General features: G+C 48.5%; 1 protein-coding gene across 1 annotated transcript in view; it reads left to right on the forward strand.

Moving 5' to 3' along the window:
- Morn5 (MORN repeat containing 5) overlaps positions 1-17,486 on the forward strand; it is a 29,145-nt gene that overhangs the window by 2,524 nt on the left and 9,135 nt on the right. Inside the window, exons 2-4 of the mRNA XM_034493726.3 lie at positions 620-767; positions 2,772-2,883; positions 4,414-4,545. Of these exons, the coding sequence (XP_034349617.1) occupies positions 620-767; positions 2,772-2,883; positions 4,414-4,545 (392 nt within the window). The remainder of the gene's footprint in view (positions 1-619; positions 768-2,771; positions 2,884-4,413; positions 4,546-17,486) is intronic.

Genomic DNA, 17,486 nt, shown 5'->3' on the forward strand with positions numbered 1-17,486 from the left:
AGGGATTAGTGTAGTGTGCCCAAACTAACGTTTGGCAGAACAAGGATTTTTCTTAAAAACTTGACCACTGTGAATTAATTGGCAAGGCTGAGCTGGTCATAACGGACTCAGGAAACACAAATTGGCTGCCTGGGCTGCTGGTCTTTTCACAGTATTAACTCTGTAGCTTTGATGCTAGTGAGGAGGTATTTCAGTGGACAGCATAAACTCGGGGACAGACTTCAGGGAGGGGAGGATAACAGACCAAAGGTTGTCCCATCCTTTTTATTTTCTAAAGATTTACTTATTTTATGTAGATAAGTACACTGTAGCTGTCTCCAGACACCAGAAGAGGGCATCAGACCCCATTACAGATGGTTGTGAGCCATGACATGGTTGCTGGGAATTGAACTCAGGACCTCTGGAAGAGTAGTCAGTGCTCTTAACCACTGAGCCATCTCTCCAGCCCCAGGTTGTCCCATCTTAAACAACATCTTTTTGAAATTTTGATGAAAAGAAAGCACCACAAAAGCTCTGAGAGCATATTGACGAGTGATGCATCTGAGGATGGAGAGAGTGAACGTCTCTCTCTGTCCCCCGGCTGCCAGGCAGAGCTCAGTGGCTTCCCGTGTTCTTACAGGATGGAGGGCAATGCTGAGTACATCCTCCCTACTGAGACGAGATACGTCGGGGAGATGAAGGACGGCATGTTCCACGGAGACGGAACCCTGTTCTTCCCCAGTGGGAGCCGATTCGATGCCATCTGGGACAAGGGGTTGGTGGTGAAGGTGACAAGCTGGGGCTTGAGGGAGGTCCCCCAGGCAGGAAGAGGCCCTGCTGTAGCCCCTTCCCCTCCCTGCCTGGTGCTTACCGTTTTCCACCTCTCATTCTCCCAGGACTCTAGGATCTCCTCCACCCTGCTGTATCATTTACTGCCTGATCTTTGGCCAGTTACTCTACATCTCTGAAATTCACACTCCTCATTCTTAAACTAGGGACAGTCACCTTGGCTACCTAGTGCCGCCATGATGGGTTACCTCACTCCCCAAAGTAGCATCTTAAATCAGCCTCCATTCACCATCTTATGGTTCTGGGGACTGGAAGTCTAAACAGGGCCAGCAGGCAGACTCCAGGGGGAGAATCTGTCTCCTCACATTTTTTTTCTAACTCCTAGAAGCTGACTGTATGCCTTGGCTCATGAGCAGGAATCACTGCAGTCTCTGCTTACAGCACCAAGTTGCTCCTCCTCCTCCCTGCTCCTGCCATCTTGTCCTCTCTCCTGTCTACCTTTCTCCTGTAAGGATCCTCACATTGGACGATTCTAGAAAAGTTCCTTTTTTTAGATTATTATTATGCAAGGTAACACATTCACAAGTTCCAGCAGCTGTGGTCACCTTTTGAAGGTAGGGTGAGATGGCATAGCTCAGCCTACCACAATGGTGCTGAGGGTGACTAAAGGGAAAGGTGTGTGTTCTCAGCCGTTTCCTAGTGCACACAGTAGCTACACAAAAGTATCAGCTGTCACTATCACCACCTCTATTAGGTCATCTAATCCAAAGGTTCTCATAATGAGGCTTATGGGCCCTGAGTAGAACTTGGGGTCAGTGGGACCCCTGGCTTACTCAGAAAAACTTCTGTGGATATGAAACTATGTTTTTTTTTCCTTGGGAAATGACTCTCACGAGTCTCCCTGAGAGTGTGCTGGGCCTGACTCATGACCTAAAAAAAGGTTAAGAGATACTTCTTTTATAGCTTGGGGAATCGAAGCCTCAGGAAAGGGATGTGACTTGCCCAAGGTCACACAGTGAACAAATAGTACTGTGGGAATTTCCACCCATGTTTCCTGGTACCTCGGCTGGTACAGTTCTCATATCCTGAGGCTCCTTTAGCATTGAAGCAACAAGAACAGAGTGCACACGTCTGAACAACAGGCCGTGGCTCTGACCTTTCTAGCTATGATAATAAGAGGAAAACAGCAACCTGTGTAAGAGCTCCTGCTGTGTGTGTTAGAGTGCTCAGGGAAGGGCACCAACAAATATATGGAAAGAGATGATGAGAGTTTTGCTCACGAGATAACGAAAGCTGGACCACAGTCTGTCTTCTGCAAGGTGGAGGCCCAGAGGAAGCCAGCACTGTAGTTCTTGTCCAAACTGAAAGAGAAGTGGTGGGGTGAGCCTCAGACAGAGGCCAGTTGTGCTGATGCCCAAGGCCAGAGGGAAATGAGTATCCCAGCACAGCTGAGAGCGCATGGTGGTCCTGCCTCTGCCCCGTGTTCTGCTCAGGCCCTTAGCAGATCAGACAGTGCCCATGTGTATGGGTGAGAGTGGTCTCTGTACTCAGACCACTGACACAAAATGCTAATCTCTTTAAGAAACACACACACACACACACACACACACACACACACACACACCACACACACACACACACACACACACACACACACACACACGTATGTCTCCCAGCTAAGCTTGGCATGTACCTATCTCACCAAATTCCCAGCCACCCCTTTTAGAGGGACACCATCACCATCCCAATTCTATGAATGGAAAAATCTGAGAGCCAAGAGAGTTAGGTTGCCTACCCAGCCACATGCAGAGTCACCATGCTTTTGGGTTCAAGCACAGGGTTCAGTGCTATGTCTCCAACTCCCCTAATCCACACAACCAAGACTATGGTGAAAACTGTCACTTCTTTCCTATTGGCAGTAAGAAGCCAACTATTCCCTTGGTAACAAGCAGAAAGACTTTGGCTCTGGCTTCCTCTGTGCCTGTGTGCTTCTTTTCTCCCAGGGCAAGTATACCTTCAATGACGGGCTGCAGTATGAGGACAAGCACTGGCACTACTGTGACAGCTATGACCGGAGGTTCTACACCGAGATCTGCTACGGCCTGAAGCCCTCAGGTAGCACACCTACACAGGGAAGGAGGTCAAGCTTGCTAGAGATGAGTATCTGGTCCCTACTGACCCAGGAGAGCCACAGAAGCCAGCTCTCGCACCTTAGGCCTGCTAGCTGGTCAGGAGAACGAGACCAAGGGACTCTGTCTCTTTGTGCCTTCCCCTACTAAACCGGCAGTGGTGTTTCCTGTCTTAGGAGTCCATCAGCAATAAGAGAGTTTGCACCCAGAGCAATGCTTTGCATGGATATCAGGTGCATGGCACATGACAGATAGCATGCTAAAAATATGCAAGTATTATAGCAAGAGAGAGTGGGAAAGGAGGAGGGAGACTGGTAGAACTTGCTCTCTGTGGGCTGGGTGCTGGCCGAAGCTCCCTCTAGTCCCTGTCTTGTCTCTTTGATTGTTCAGGGTGCCCTTTATGGTCACTCTCGCCTGCTGTGCATCACAGAGTAGAAAATTGAGATGGTTAAAGGGTGACCTTGACTTCTCCATGCATCTCTAAGATGGCAACCTGCCTGAGGTTTGAGCCACAGAATGGCTTCAAAGCCACTGGCATAGAAAAGACGTTCAGTAATCATTGCCAATACACATGTGGTTTGGCTAGAGTCAGGGTCAAGTGTATAATTAGAAAACATTGGAACATTTGCTCTTGCAGGATGCAGACCTGTAAGCACAGCATGGGGAGGGGGGAGGGCGGGCGTGGCATTCTGCATTCTGCTCAGAGAAAGGGAAATTCAAGACTTAAAATGAAATAAAACGTGAGAAACTCCAGCATCCCCCTTTACTCCAGCCATGACATTATAAGACCTGAAATATCTGTATAATTTTCTTTCCCCCTTGGGGTTCCAGCACCCCTGGCTTAGGAATCAGGCTCAGACCCACTCCTTCCCTGCTGTGTCACTTAGCACCCAGGTCCCAGAGCCAGGCTGCTTCCTAGCTAGCTGGCATTGGGCCTGTTACTTGGCCTCTGATGTGAGCTCTCTTCTCTGTAAGATGAGCTGCTCTGGGGATTAACTGAGGCAGGAGGAGCCAGATGTCTAGCACACAAGAAAAAAAAAAAAAAAAAAAAAAAAAAAAAAAAAAAAAAAAAAAAAAAAAAAGAATGGTACCACCGTGGCATTTGGGAGAAAGCCCAGATGTAGGGCTCTGTCTACCCTTTTCAAGAGCCCTCCCTCATCTAGGTTCTGCTCCCAGGTTTCCTGAGTGTGGCCAAGGGTTCACACATGTCACCTTTGCCCACATGTTGAGCACCCCTCTCCCTCAGGGTTTCTCTGACTCAGAACTTCATTGTGGTGGCCCAAGAAATGGATGAGGGTGAGGTCAGAGAAGGCAGGGGTCCAGTTCCCCAGGCCCTGTCCACAGCCCCTTTCCAAAAGCTCCCTGGGACCCATTCCTGCTGACTTTGCTCCTGGCCCTGCTAAAAGGAGCATTTGGTCCCACAGTGGCGCCAGCAACACGAACATCAGCTAGTGGTGAGCACTGGTGTGGCAAGTGGCCTTACTGATGTACTAATTGTCTTTTGTGTCTCCTTAAGGTATCTCTCAGCTCACCAACATAGACCCACCCAGAAAAATTCCCCTGGGCTACTATGACTGTGGAGATGGCTTCTATAACCCCGTGACCAGGGTCATCAAGGACTACCGAAACCGCTTTCTGAGAAATGCAGGTAGGTGTGTGCTGACACCTCAGACACTCTTTATCTTTACCTATAGGGATGGCTGCACAAGTGTGTGCACATGTGTGTGCATCTATTAAGAAAGAGACAAGTGTGGGTTATCCAATGTCTCCTAGAATTCAAGGCTGGTAAGCCTGTGTACGGCCACAGAGTAAGAGCAAAGGCTTAACTGTGGTAGCCCTGGCGTGTGCCCCTGAGAGATCGAAGAGCATTCTTTGATATCCATCCCTTCATCTAGCATTCTTTGACTCCTATTGTGGTCTAGATGCCATGCTTGGTACAGCAAAGAGAAACTGGCCCCTGGCCCCTTCCTGCTGCAGCTGATGTCTGATGGGAAGCAGAGAGGATTGCAAATAGTTGATAGCATCCTGAAGCAGACCATCAAAGAAAGTCATGGCCCTGGAAGTAAAGGATTGGGGCACCATGAAGGGGTGGCTTAGGGTCCCAAGTCCAGAACCAAGGTATCAGAGGTTTTGAGGATATGGCATCTCGGGTGGCACCTAGCAATTGACCTTGGACATGGGGAGAAAAGTTGTCAGACAGAGGGGGGAAGCATAGGCCTGGCCAGAGAGGAATGGTTCCTTGTAGTCCAGGATGGCTGGCTGCCCCCAGCTAGCTGGCAGATACATAACTTTATTTTAGTAAGAGATCCTAAGGCCAAGCACAGTGACCACACTCCCAGGAGACAATGGACAGGAGCATGGGCATTCCCATAATGCAGGGGTCACAGTTGTTTTTCTGCAATCATAGGCCCATCAAGGTAACAACAGCTAGAGACCTTCTCAGAGACATGTATACACACACACACACACACACACACACACACACACACACACACACACGGGGGGGAGTGTCAGAGAGACAGAAAGGATACACATACACAGAGTGGCAGAGAGACAGAAAGAACACAGAGTGACAGAAAGAACACATATATACACAAAGAGAGAGTGACAGAAAGACAGAGAGAGAGAGAGAGAGACAGACAGACAGACAGACAGACAGACAGACAGAAACAGAGACAGAATGAGAGTGAGACCAGCATATACTGTTAAGGAATTTGCCATTTCTGTGGAGAAGCCTTTCTGTGGTGAGGAAGTATCAAGTTGAGCAATGGCTCCATGCAGTAGATAGCATCTCCTTTCCTCAGAGACTTGTGAGGATGTTATCAGAGTGTTGCCTGTAGGGCTGGCATAGAGCTGAGGAACTATGTGGTGATTCCAAGGCTTGGGTCCAGAACTTCTCTGAAAGGAACATGCTAAATATTTAGACCCGGTGGCTCAAGCCTGCCTTTACCGTGTGAAGCAGTGGACACTGTGCCACAGGACCAGGTGAGCTTCAGAAAGCCACCTCAGCCAGTGCTAAGCAGAGCAATTTCCCAAAGGGCCTATCATATGCTAATGTCCCCCCCACATTTATTTCAACCCTAGATAAATACCCATTTATGGTACTATTGGCTTCATGGCCATCAGGTCCATGTGAGAAGAAACTCTGTCTTCTCCACTTATATCAGTCAGGACTGGTCAAGAAAATTGGAAGAAGCGCCTGTCAGGAGCTGGGCACTGAGAAAGCACCAAGAGGGACAGCAGAGAAAGTCACACATGAAGCAGCTCCACCTCCAGGCCTAGGGCCAAGGGCAACAGTGGGGTCACAGGAAGTGAGTGGAAGCAGTAAGGAGCTACAGTCCAGGGCTCAGAGAAGGGGCCACGGCCATGCTGCCCAGTGTGGTCGCCGAGGAGTGTAATGATGCTGTATCTTGAAGTGTAGAACAAAAATGACACTGGATACAAAATGCCACCCCTAAGCAACACTGGTGTGAAGAGCAAACAAAACAGAAAGAGTCAGAGCACGGACTGGCAGAGCACACTGCACCTGCTTTGCCAGTCCGTGCCAGGGATTGTTGCACCTCCCCACCCCGACCCCACACAGAGCAGAGCTGAACAGAAGTAACTCCTGCCTGGCCCAGTCCCCATTCACAATGCTTCTGAGCAGGTGAGTTCTTCTCCAGATATCAGAACTTCCCCCAAAATGTGTCCTCTGTGTCCCAGTTCTGAGCCTTGGCCTCAAACTCAAGGCTAGCACAGGCTGTCAATCAGCTGAACTGTCCTTTCTATAAATACAAAGATACTGGCACTTCCCCTTAACAGGAGAGATAGAAGCCCAAAGACCCTGCACCATGTTCAATTAATATTAATTTCTAATCAGTCCTCCTGAAGAATCTATACCCAGTCAGCCACTGCCAATTATAATTCTATGAAATACTCTGGGGGGTGTGCATGCACACCTAGGGAGATACACAGAAAGAGATACCAAGGCTGTGGATGCAGAGAAAGCTCCTCAGAGAAGCTGGGGGAGGACTCTCATCGCTGGATCTTGGATGGGGGATGAGGCTGAAGATAACCTTTGTGAACTCTTTCTTCCACTCTTACATCACGCCCTCTTAGCTTGACATTTCCTCTGCTCTAGTTTTTTTTTGTTTGTTTGAAATCTGGCAGGTGACCTAAACTGTCATTTACAAAGGGTCTGAATCCTGAGAGTCCTGACAAAATGTCCAGACAAAAACAGTCTGGCTGTTCCGTTGGTTAACTCTATTTTTTTTTTTTTTTTGAGACAGGGTTTCTCTGTGTAGCCCTGGCTGTCCCTCTGTAGACCAGGCTGGCCTCAAACTCAGAAATCCACCTGCCTCTGCCTCCCAAGTGCTGGGATTAAAGGCGTGCGCTACCACTGCCCGGCAGTTAACTCTATTTTTGTTAAGTTTCTACCAGCAGCAGAAGTGTTAAGGAGTGTGTTCTACATAGAGTTTCCTTTGCTGGGCTGTATAACAACAACCCAGTTTGCCCAGCTACCAGGAGCAGTTACTGCAGCCTGTACAGCGCTCTCCTCCATGCTAAGTTCATTGGAGCCCCACCATTGCATCTCCTGACAGGACCATGCTCCCTCGAGAACTGAGACCTATGAACTAGTAAAGTTCAAAGCTACAGAACAAAAAAATCTTCCTAAAGCCCGACACAGTACTCAGGCACGCCTCAGGACCAAACAGGGGGCTTTCCTAATAACATAAAGCTAGCTCATCGCAGATGCTTACTAAATAGGTGTGAAGCAGGGCTGATGTAGCTCAGGGGTGGTGAGAACCTGTCTAGTATGCACAAAGCCTTGTTTCAATCCTGAGGGCAACAAAGAAAAGTAAGGACCTGTAAACCAGATAAACCAGGGAAAGAAGGTGAGCTATGAACCTGTACTGGGGCAGGGGAGGTGTGTCTCTTTCATGTCTCCAGTGTGTTTGACTATGAAGTTCACTAGGAGGTGGGGCAGTAAGAACATCTTTGCAGAAGTAAGTCTATGTAATGTATATTCTGGAGCATCCTGGAGCACCGTGTGTTAGTTCCATCTTTTTACAGTTATAGTAGAATGCAAGTAATTCATTTGAAGCTTTTAAGTTTGAATTGTATTCCAGTGCTGTCTCCCCTGGGTGGCATCCTGGTCCAATGAAGAGTCACAGCCTAATGTTCAAGACAGACACAGAAGCACTCAACTGTAATATAATGGGATATGGACCCCAACAGGCAGACTTTGTAGATAAGTAGGAGATGAAGGAGAGGGGAATAGGTTGAAATAGAAAAAAGGGTTCCCAGAGGTAACGGGTCTTAAAAGATATATGGCCAGGGGTGCAGTTTAGACGGTAGAGTTCTTGTCTCATATGCATGAGGTGACAGTACACATAGCCCAAGCATGGTGCTGCATACCTGTATCCCAGCCCTTGTGAGGTGGCAGCAGGAGGACCAGGAGGGCATGTGTGATCCTCATGTGTACAGAGAGTTTGAGACCAGCCTGGTCAAAACAAACGATGGATATACAGTGATTACATCAGCCGGAAGTCAAGGAAGGGCGTTTCAGGCAGAGAGAAAGTGTAAAGACACAGAAGCATAAAGATACATGTCATGATTGGGGAACCAGAACATTCCAGAAGCTGTTGTCAGTGCCGTACTTAAACTTTAGGGCACTGGGGGATGGACACTAATAGTTTGCTTGGCAGGTATTTACTAACACTTGTGGGTCTGGATCTGGCTAAGTATGTGGACCGAGCAGTGTCCCAGACTCTTCCCCAGGGAGCAGGAAAGACTGGAGAGAAAGCAGTCCTGACAGTACAGAGTTGCTGCCACCGTACACCCAGCCCCAGAGGTGAGCAGGCCAGGGTGGCTTCACAGAACATCAAGAGAAACCAGACACAGCAGGGCTGGGAAGAGTGTTAAAAGGCTCAGAGTTGGGAGAGGATGTCTGACATCCTGGGATCTACAGTGAGTGACTCAAGAACATGAACTAAGAAAATATGCAGTGATGGGGAGTCGGGTGGGGGGAGGGGCAACTGGAGGAAGGGAGTGTTTCAGGTGGCATAGCGCCTGATTTATCCTTTAGAAAGACTCATTTACATAGAGAGAAAGGGTAAAAGAATTAAGATTACATAGGCAATCCTTCTGCTAAGATGGTTAGGTGGGGGCAAGGCAACTTAGAGGCCTCTCATAGGCTGGGGACCCATTAAAACTTGGGTTAAAGTTCTGGTTCTCTGAATGCTGAAGTCTTCCCTCTCTGGGCTTTTTATTTTATTTTATTTATTTATTTATTTATTTATTTATTTATTTATTGGTCTGTAAATGAAGTGGTTGGGCTGGATAATCCCAAGTATCCTTCTAACCCTAAAAAGTCTATAATAGAGAGAAACAGAACCAAGGAGTATATTGGTCCTGATGTAAGATGGGTAAAGTTTGGAGTGTCTAGAACACCATGAAAGGGGAGTCTCTCTGACCAACTAGCCATTATCCTGATTCACCTCCTCACTAGAAAACTGACCTGTACCGCACTTCTGTCCACCTTGTCTCCATGGAGCCCTCTCCCTACATCCCAATGTGCCATTAGCAGTGCTCCCCCTCTGTAACCTGGGGCCTGAACTGCTGGCCTGGGGGCCTCATGTGGCCATTCCCCTCTCACACAGTTTGCTGAGTCTAGGATGGCTGGAGGTTGGTATAACTGACCCCACCCATCGCTGGGCATTCAGAGTTACATATAGGGGCTGGAGAGATGGCTCAGCAGTTAAGAGCACTGGCTGCTCTTCCAGAGGTCCTGGGTTCAATTCCCAGCAACCACATGGTGGCTCACAACCATCTCTAATGTTATCTGATGCCCTCTTCTGGTGTGCCTGAAGACAGTGAAAGAGTTACATATGCCCAGCACATGGTCTAGTTATGAGCTTCTGCTTTTAAGCACTACCCAGTGCTTAAAGAAGCTCCTCTGACCAAAACTGAGATCACATATATGAGTATAAGTAATTGGAATGCAGTTTGAAAGCATGGCCATCTAGTAAAACGACAGCTGTAGGTCATGGTCCCCTCCTGTACTGTCCCATGTGTCTCCTGTCACCACCCCCACCCCCCATGTACACACCACCTAGCCCACTGCCCAGGCCCATGAGCCTCTCGGTCATGAATTCTGATCTGCTTTACAGTATGAGGTATGCATTCCAGCAAGCCTCATGTCCAGTCAGATAGCAGTTGGTTATCCCCATAACCTTCATACCACTATTGCATCAGAGGGCACATCTCCCCCCACGTCCCCCTGTCATTGTAAGATGCAGGGGGTCCAGCTTGTACTTTCTTCCCCAGCATCCTATAGGTACCTTCTGGCAATATCTAAATTATCCAGCAGGAAAAGAGTTTCTTAGTCAATCTGAAGTTGGTTTCTCTGTGGACACTTATTCTGAAGAAAGTGATGGGCTGGGGCACTAGTGAAGAGTGGGTGGGTGGGGTTTGGTTGGTTGGTTGGTTGGTTCATTTGGGGTTGGTTTTTCTTTCTCCATCTGCCTTACTACACTGCCTTGACTTCTTCCCTGTCTCTGAAGCAAGCTGCAGGCCTCACTGGGCAGCCACAGCTGTTGTTAAACCACAAATTGTCTGGACATGGACTTTAAAGATGGCTTTGTTTTCTTTTTTACTGTGGACCATGTGTTGCTGGCACATTATGTCTGTACACCACTTGCATGCCTAGTGCACAGGGAGGCCAGGAGAGGGCAATAGATCCCCTGGAACTATAGTTACAGATGGTTGTGAGCCACTGAGGGTGCTGGGAAGGGAACCCAGGTCCCCTGGAAGAGCACCCAGTGCTTTTAACCACTAGACCATCTCAACAGCCCCAAGAGATGCCTTTTCTTAACCTGTGGCACCTTGCATTACTATGAAAATCAACTCTTCTTTTGAGACATCTTGCTATGTTGCTCAGGCTAGCCTTGAACTCCTGAGCTCACACAAACCTCGTGTTAAAGCCTTCTGAATAGCTAGTACCAGCATGCAAGCTTTTAGGTCATTTAAATCCACCCCTGTACTCATTAAAGTGGTTTTGAAAACCTCCAGAACCCCAAGAGATCAGGCAGACAACCTGGGCCCTCTTGAGTTTGGCTCTTAGACCATGCCAGTTAGTTTTAAATATCAACTTGACACAATTGAGAATCACCTAGGAAGAGGTTATCAGTGTGGCCCTGTCTGTAGGGGATTATCTTGATTGCGTTGAGATAAGAAGACCTTTCTACTGTGGACCGCACCATTCCCTGGGCAAGACTGTATCAGGGTGGAGAAAACAAGCTCACAGTGTGGCGGATCTATTAATTCACTGCTCTCTGCTCCTGACTTGGTGTAACTTGACCAGTTCTCTCAAGCTCCTGCCATCTTGGCTTCCCAGGACTACAAACCAGAACTGTGGGCCAAGTAAATCCTTTTCCCATAAGTTGCTTCTGTCAGGGTATTATGTATGTCATAACACTAGGAAAGGCGTGGACCCTTGGGCACATCAGGAGTGTTTCTCTTTGTGACTGCAGGCATAACGCAAGCCTGTGTGCGTGTGTGTTCACACAGAATGTTCAATATTTTCCACTCTGTTTACTATTACGTGCTGGTTGGTAGGCAGTAAGCTGATTCCACACCTCTCTCCAAGGACTGTTAGAGGCAGCCTTTCTTGGCCTACCTCTCTCCACTGGCCACCTATCTTCCTCTCCTTTGTGGCCTCATAAGCTTCTCAAGTAGTGTTTAGCTTGTGACAGTGAAGTATCCTTACTTGGGAGCTCAGGAGGCCAGGGGTTCTGTGACTATGCCTAACTTACCACCGTTTTTTAGCATCTCACGTGAGCTGATCAAGTCTTTGTAAAGGAAAAGGCAGGCAGAGCTATTCCTCCCATGTCTCACATATCTTCCCACAAAATTGAACTAAAATTCAATTCCCTGTATGTAGTAGACAGATAGCTTGCTATTTTGAATAAAAGCAAACCATTTATTTCTGTGTAGCACCAAGGTTTCAAACCATCTTTGTGTGTGGCCAGCCATCACGGGTCACAATCTGGGGACTCTTGGGTCAAATCTAATCTGGAGAGTTTGGGTTTGGTTGGTCCAATGCTGGAACTGGCTTGGGCTGGAGTGACTAGGTGGGGCTCACACTACTTGAGTCCCTGCTATATAACTCCAGTGGCATTAGTCATTTCTGTCCACCTTAACGCCTCTGCTCATGCTCCCTGGCCTCATGGAAACCTTCCATGTGTGTTGGCGGCTGGAATGGAGATGTCCTGTGATTAGAATGTCAGGCCTCAGAGTGGGGATGGTCTGCTGGTGACAGTGGAATTGTTCCATCTCCCCCAGCAATGATCTTTCCATTCTTTCCCAGTCTGCTTTGTGACTGTAAGCTGTAAGTAACAGCCACTGAGCACGGTCACTGTATACACCCCTAAGCACAGCAGTAAAACCGAGCAGGCTTATCTAAGACCTTTTATCCAGTGGAAGACATGAGGACTTAGTGATGTAGTGAGTGATTAAAAACTCAGGGCTTGGAACCCCTATCACTGGTAGGCTTCTAGTTTGAGATCCGCCACAGGCCACAGATATGATCATAGAAAGCTCATAGCCGGGCAGTGGTGGCACACGCCTTTAATCCCAGCACTTGGGAGGCAGAGGCAGGCGGATTTTTGAGTTCGAGGCCAGCCTGGTCTACAGAGTTGAGTTCCAGGACAGCCAGGGCTACACAGAGGAACCCTGTCTCAAAAAACAAAAAAAACAAAACAAACAAAAAAAAAAAAACAAAAAAAAACAAAAAAACAAAAACAAAAAAAAAAGAAAGAAAGAAAGCTCATGTTCCCTCTAAGAGCCTCAGTTTCCTCATCTATAAAACGGGTATGGTGATAGCACCTCTCTGAAGGAGCTGGGGAGAAAGGGAGATTAAGTATATGAACACACAGGCCAGCACCTGGCCCAGACAGGTGTTCCGTGATTAGTGGGTTGAGGCTGCCGTCACTATGATGATTACTGACTCAGGCTGCAGGAAGGAGGAGTGAGTTGGGCCCTGGGGCTTATTATGTTTTCTCTGGGTGCTGAGGAGCAAAGAAGTCTCTTGGGAGGCGAGTGTGATTGGCTATGCTAATCTCGCCGACTCCTCAGGCTTCTGCTTGGGAAATGAGATGCTGCTGGGGTTTGGGGTCCCCAGCCCCTCACTTACAGCACTCAGAACACAGGGCTCAGTTTGTCGAAGGTCTGCCATCCACTCTCCTGTGTGCTCCACACCACGTCCACGAACGAGCATCTGCAGACAGCCTTTCCCTCTTTCCTCTGCCTACCGCTGGCCTCCTCAGCTCCTGGTGCTCAGCAAAGAGCCAAAGGCCAAGCTGTCTGTCTGTTACCCCTGCAGAGTGGCTTTACCTGCACACTCACCGCTCAGTTGGCAAGGCTGGGACAGGCATGCTCAGTGGGGAGGAGTCTGGCCAGCCCCTGTGCTTAGGACCTGCTCTCACATCTGCTCTAAGTAGAAAACCTGCAAGATCCTTTAGTTTGCGATGTGGTAGCTAGTGTCTGACAGGCTAACAACTTTTTTATTGGGGGGCTGGAGAGAGATCTCAGCCGTTAAGATCAGTTGTTGCTCCTACAGAGGATCTGTGTTCAATTCCCAGCACCACATGGTGGCTCACAACCTTCTCTGTAACTCTAGTTCCAGAGAATCTGACACCCTCTTCTGGCTTGTGTGAGCACCAGACACATATGTGGAGCACAGGCATCAGGCAGGCAAAACACTCATACACATAAAATAAAAAATAAGTCTTTTAAAAACAAATTTTGTTTCTGGTTGGTCACACAGCTGTTAACAAAGTTAGGCCAACACCCAAAGTCTGTTGCTATGGTTCAAATGTAGACCCTGTCCCTCACAGCCCACAGGTAGAAGGCTTGGGCTTCAGGTAGTATCATCAGGAGGTAGACCCCTAGGGGAGGTCCCTAGATCACTGGAAGCATGCATTGAGAGGCCTTGTGAGACCTCAGTTCCAGTTTCTCTGCTTGGCTTTCTGGCTTGCAATTTCACAGTCTGACCTTCACATGTCACCCTGTACTCATATGCTACCCTCAACAGAGGCCCAAAGCACCCAGGCTGCTCATCTTGGACTGGAACCTTTTACAACATGAGCTAAATAGACTTTCTCTATTAAGTTAATTGTCTCTGTTATTTTGTTACAGTCACAGGAAGCTTGTTAATTACACTATTCTTTCCTTCTTGCCAGTTGGTGCACAAATTCATTTTGTAAGCATAGATCTCCTCTGTAGACAGGGTCATGCCTGATTCTTAATTGTTCCTCTACCAAAAACAGTCACTGGCACCCACCTAGAGCTCAGTGAGGTTCCTACATGGATGAAACGGTCTACTCTAGAGTCTTAAGACAAAGCCATCACAGCCTCCCAAATTAAATGTAACCTTATTTGAAAAGAGGTCCTTCATACACTTTATGACCCAATATGGGAGCATTTAAAGATATTCAGGATAATTACCTTTAATACAATGAAAACCCAAGAGATTAACTAATGATGCCCCTGCACACACCTTGCCTTCCCCCTTCTCAGGAAGAGTGAGCCAAGGCCACGCTGGCATTTTGTTGATGCCGCTCTTTCCTGTGGCTGTTGCTTGCCTCGTGGTACTAGTAGCAATCACTTTGGAGAGAACTGTACCACTAATCCTTACTCCCTCCCCCCAATTAATGACACCCCATGCAAGCATCTCCAATGAAAGGCGCATTATTAATATTCAAGGAAAAAAAAACCCTTGTAGCCATTTTAACAGATACAGCTAACAATGAACTAAATTTGCTTTGTGCAAGACAGAGAGTGAGCATCCCAAATTAGTTTATGTAAAAGCTGAAATCCTCCCCTGAAAGGTCTCAGTCCCATCCTCAAAGAATATCCCGATCAGCAGCAGTGCCGTCGAGATTCCCGCCAACATTATCCCCTTTGTTGTCTGAAATGTTGAATCAAGCACATCTGGCAAATGTCCTGGAGCTCACAAATCTCTCAAACAGCGTCTAATTCCCAGTGGTGAACGAGAGAGCGCCACTGCCTAATCGAGCTCCTCTTCAAAACAGCGCCGACTTTCCTTCAATCAGAAACAATGGCTTTGCTTTCTTAAAAATATCACACGCCAGTGATTATTTGCAGAGAGGCCCGTTTTTACGCTTGAACCTGCGGGTCCCCGACAGAATTCGAAATGAAGACCACGAACCTCATTTGAATGTACGCGTAGTTCAGTGGGCAGTGGGAAGAAAGACTGTGACCCAAGCCGTCTGGAGGCTTGGGAGGAAGCTGAAGAGGAAGGTGGTGATGAGAGCTATCACTGACTGAACAGCTACCGCCTTGTAGGAGAGTCCTCCCGTCAGCTATATTTGACAAACTGAGGCTCACTGAGGCTAAGGCACCCCACCCCCCGCGCGCCACACACCCCGGAAGTTCAGCATAGACGGGAGTCACACGTGGGCTCAGCTGCCTTCTGTCAGGACTGTTCACAGGGGCCCAACCAGGCATGTCTACCCCAGCCCGTGCCAACTGCAGACCGTAGACCTGAAAACAAAAGACCGCTTTAGTGTTCTGAAGATTAAACAGTTGAAATCTGTAATGCCTATAACAGGAGGGGGCAGAGGAGCCTGCGGAATGTTTTTATGACAGCTTTACTGAGCGCCCCTGCTGTGTCTCAGGCACAGGCCTCCACCTCATATGGTGCCAGCAGACTTGATAAGTAGCACTGTGGCTCTCCTGATCATGCCTATTCTGCAGATGGTGAGACTGAGGTGAGGTGCAATTCCTGGCTCGAGGTCAGCAGAGCTGGAATGAATCCAGGTAGCCCCAAAGCTAAGTAACAATGACATTTGTGCAGGCTCTGAGTGAGAACATGGGGTTCTCACTAGTGACAGAACCAAGGGCTTGCCCAGAGCCAGAGAGACAAAACCGGCACAAAAAAAGCCACAGATGGCTATTTTCGCCTAGACAGGTTCTCTGCTTACTTTATGTTCAAAATTGAGTCCTCCAGTGCTATGGAAAGTCAAGACTCCTCTAATCTCAAAGCAGCTGCTTCCCCCACCAGGGCCCATCCTGTGCCTGACCCTCACATCATCAAGGGTGGTCCAGCCAGGGGTAAAACCCTGACTTCCCACTGCCAGTCTCAGCTCCTGCCCTAAGCCTATGCTGCCTCTCCATGGAGCCTCCCTGGGGTTTTCTGTAAGATGGCCAGTGAGACTCCCACACAGCCCCTCCCACCGCTAGCTCTCTAGCAAGACAAAAGGCAATTTACCCAAATGTTATAATCACCTGGAGGCTGGCACGCAGGGGCATCCCTGCTTTATCTGTGGTATTGTCAGCAGTACTATAATAAGGGCTTTGTGGAGGGATAATATCACACTTGTAACTGCCAGATAGAATGCCTCCACAGATCACACAGCCCTCCCTGCAGACATGGGTATCTGCAGAAGGCATGGGGAGGCATAGGAAGGAGTTTTAGGAACACTGAAACCTCCACTGGACCAGCAACTTACCCCATCCCCAGCCTTTGAGGAAATGCTATTTTCCCTACTTGACCGATGGGGAAACTCAGAGGGGTATGTTATTTGCTAACAGTTGCCCCCATTAAAGTGAAGAGCCAACCTTTGAACCCAGACCTCTCTGCTAATATAGGTAAAGCTAAGGACCTTCTCCCCGGAAAGATACTGTTGAACCCACCAAGAGAAATTGACCAAGAAAGGGAAAGATTAACCATCTGGAAGCCACCCATGGGTCCCTGTCAGGATCCATGCTTAGCAATGTTAAAGCCTGCCAGCGTTGTCCCTCCCTAATTTGTGGGATTGCCCACTGTCACTCTCTCACCTCACTACTCCAAAGGCCTTGGAAATCCCCCTCTGGCCAGCCGGCCTGCAGGGCCCAGGGACTCTAGTAACAATGCTTCCCTGCCCCCATGACAGCCTCCTGGAGGCATCCAGAGGCCACAGCTTCCCCTTCCGCAGCTGGAATGAGCCTGGCCAGCACCGGTTTCTTTGTCTTCTTTAATAGAAGTAAATGCAAGGCCATGGCTCATGGGCAGAAGCCTTACCTCTCAGACCTAAGAGGGACAGGCTAATGACCCAGGCTTGAGGGGCAGCAGGACCCACAATCAGCTCTTGGAGCTGCCACTTAAAAGCTGGGCAACTTCGAGCAGGTAGCTTATCTGCCCTAAATCCAGATTCCTTATGTGAAAGTTGGGGCTAGTAAAGGACCTGTCTTACAGAGTTATAGTGAGTGTGAAGCTGATGCAAGTAGCCTAATGGGAGCAGTGTGTGGCTCCACCATGGCATGGTGCATCCCCAGTGATCACCACCATGGTGGGTATTTTGTGCCAGGGATAAAAAAAAAGTCGAAAGCAGGTGTGTCCTTCGCACTTCACACCCAGTGAGGCAGGATGCCCTCGCAGGCTGTTCTCTGGCCTCCACCCAGCTGCTTTTGATGCCACTGTCAAAACAGAACCAGTGGCTGCTGCTAGCAGATCTCTCCTTAGCGTTTGGGTTTGGGGCATGGGCCCCTCATTCTCATCTTTTCTTATCTACTTAGAAGTTCAGACCCCCCAGTACCCCAGACTGA

Source organism: Arvicanthis niloticus, chromosome 2 (assembly GCF_011762505.2).
Source record: "Arvicanthis niloticus isolate mArvNil1 chromosome 2, mArvNil1.pat.X, whole genome shotgun sequence".
Classification (NCBI taxonomy): domain Eukaryota; kingdom Metazoa; phylum Chordata; class Mammalia; order Rodentia; family Muridae; genus Arvicanthis; species Arvicanthis niloticus.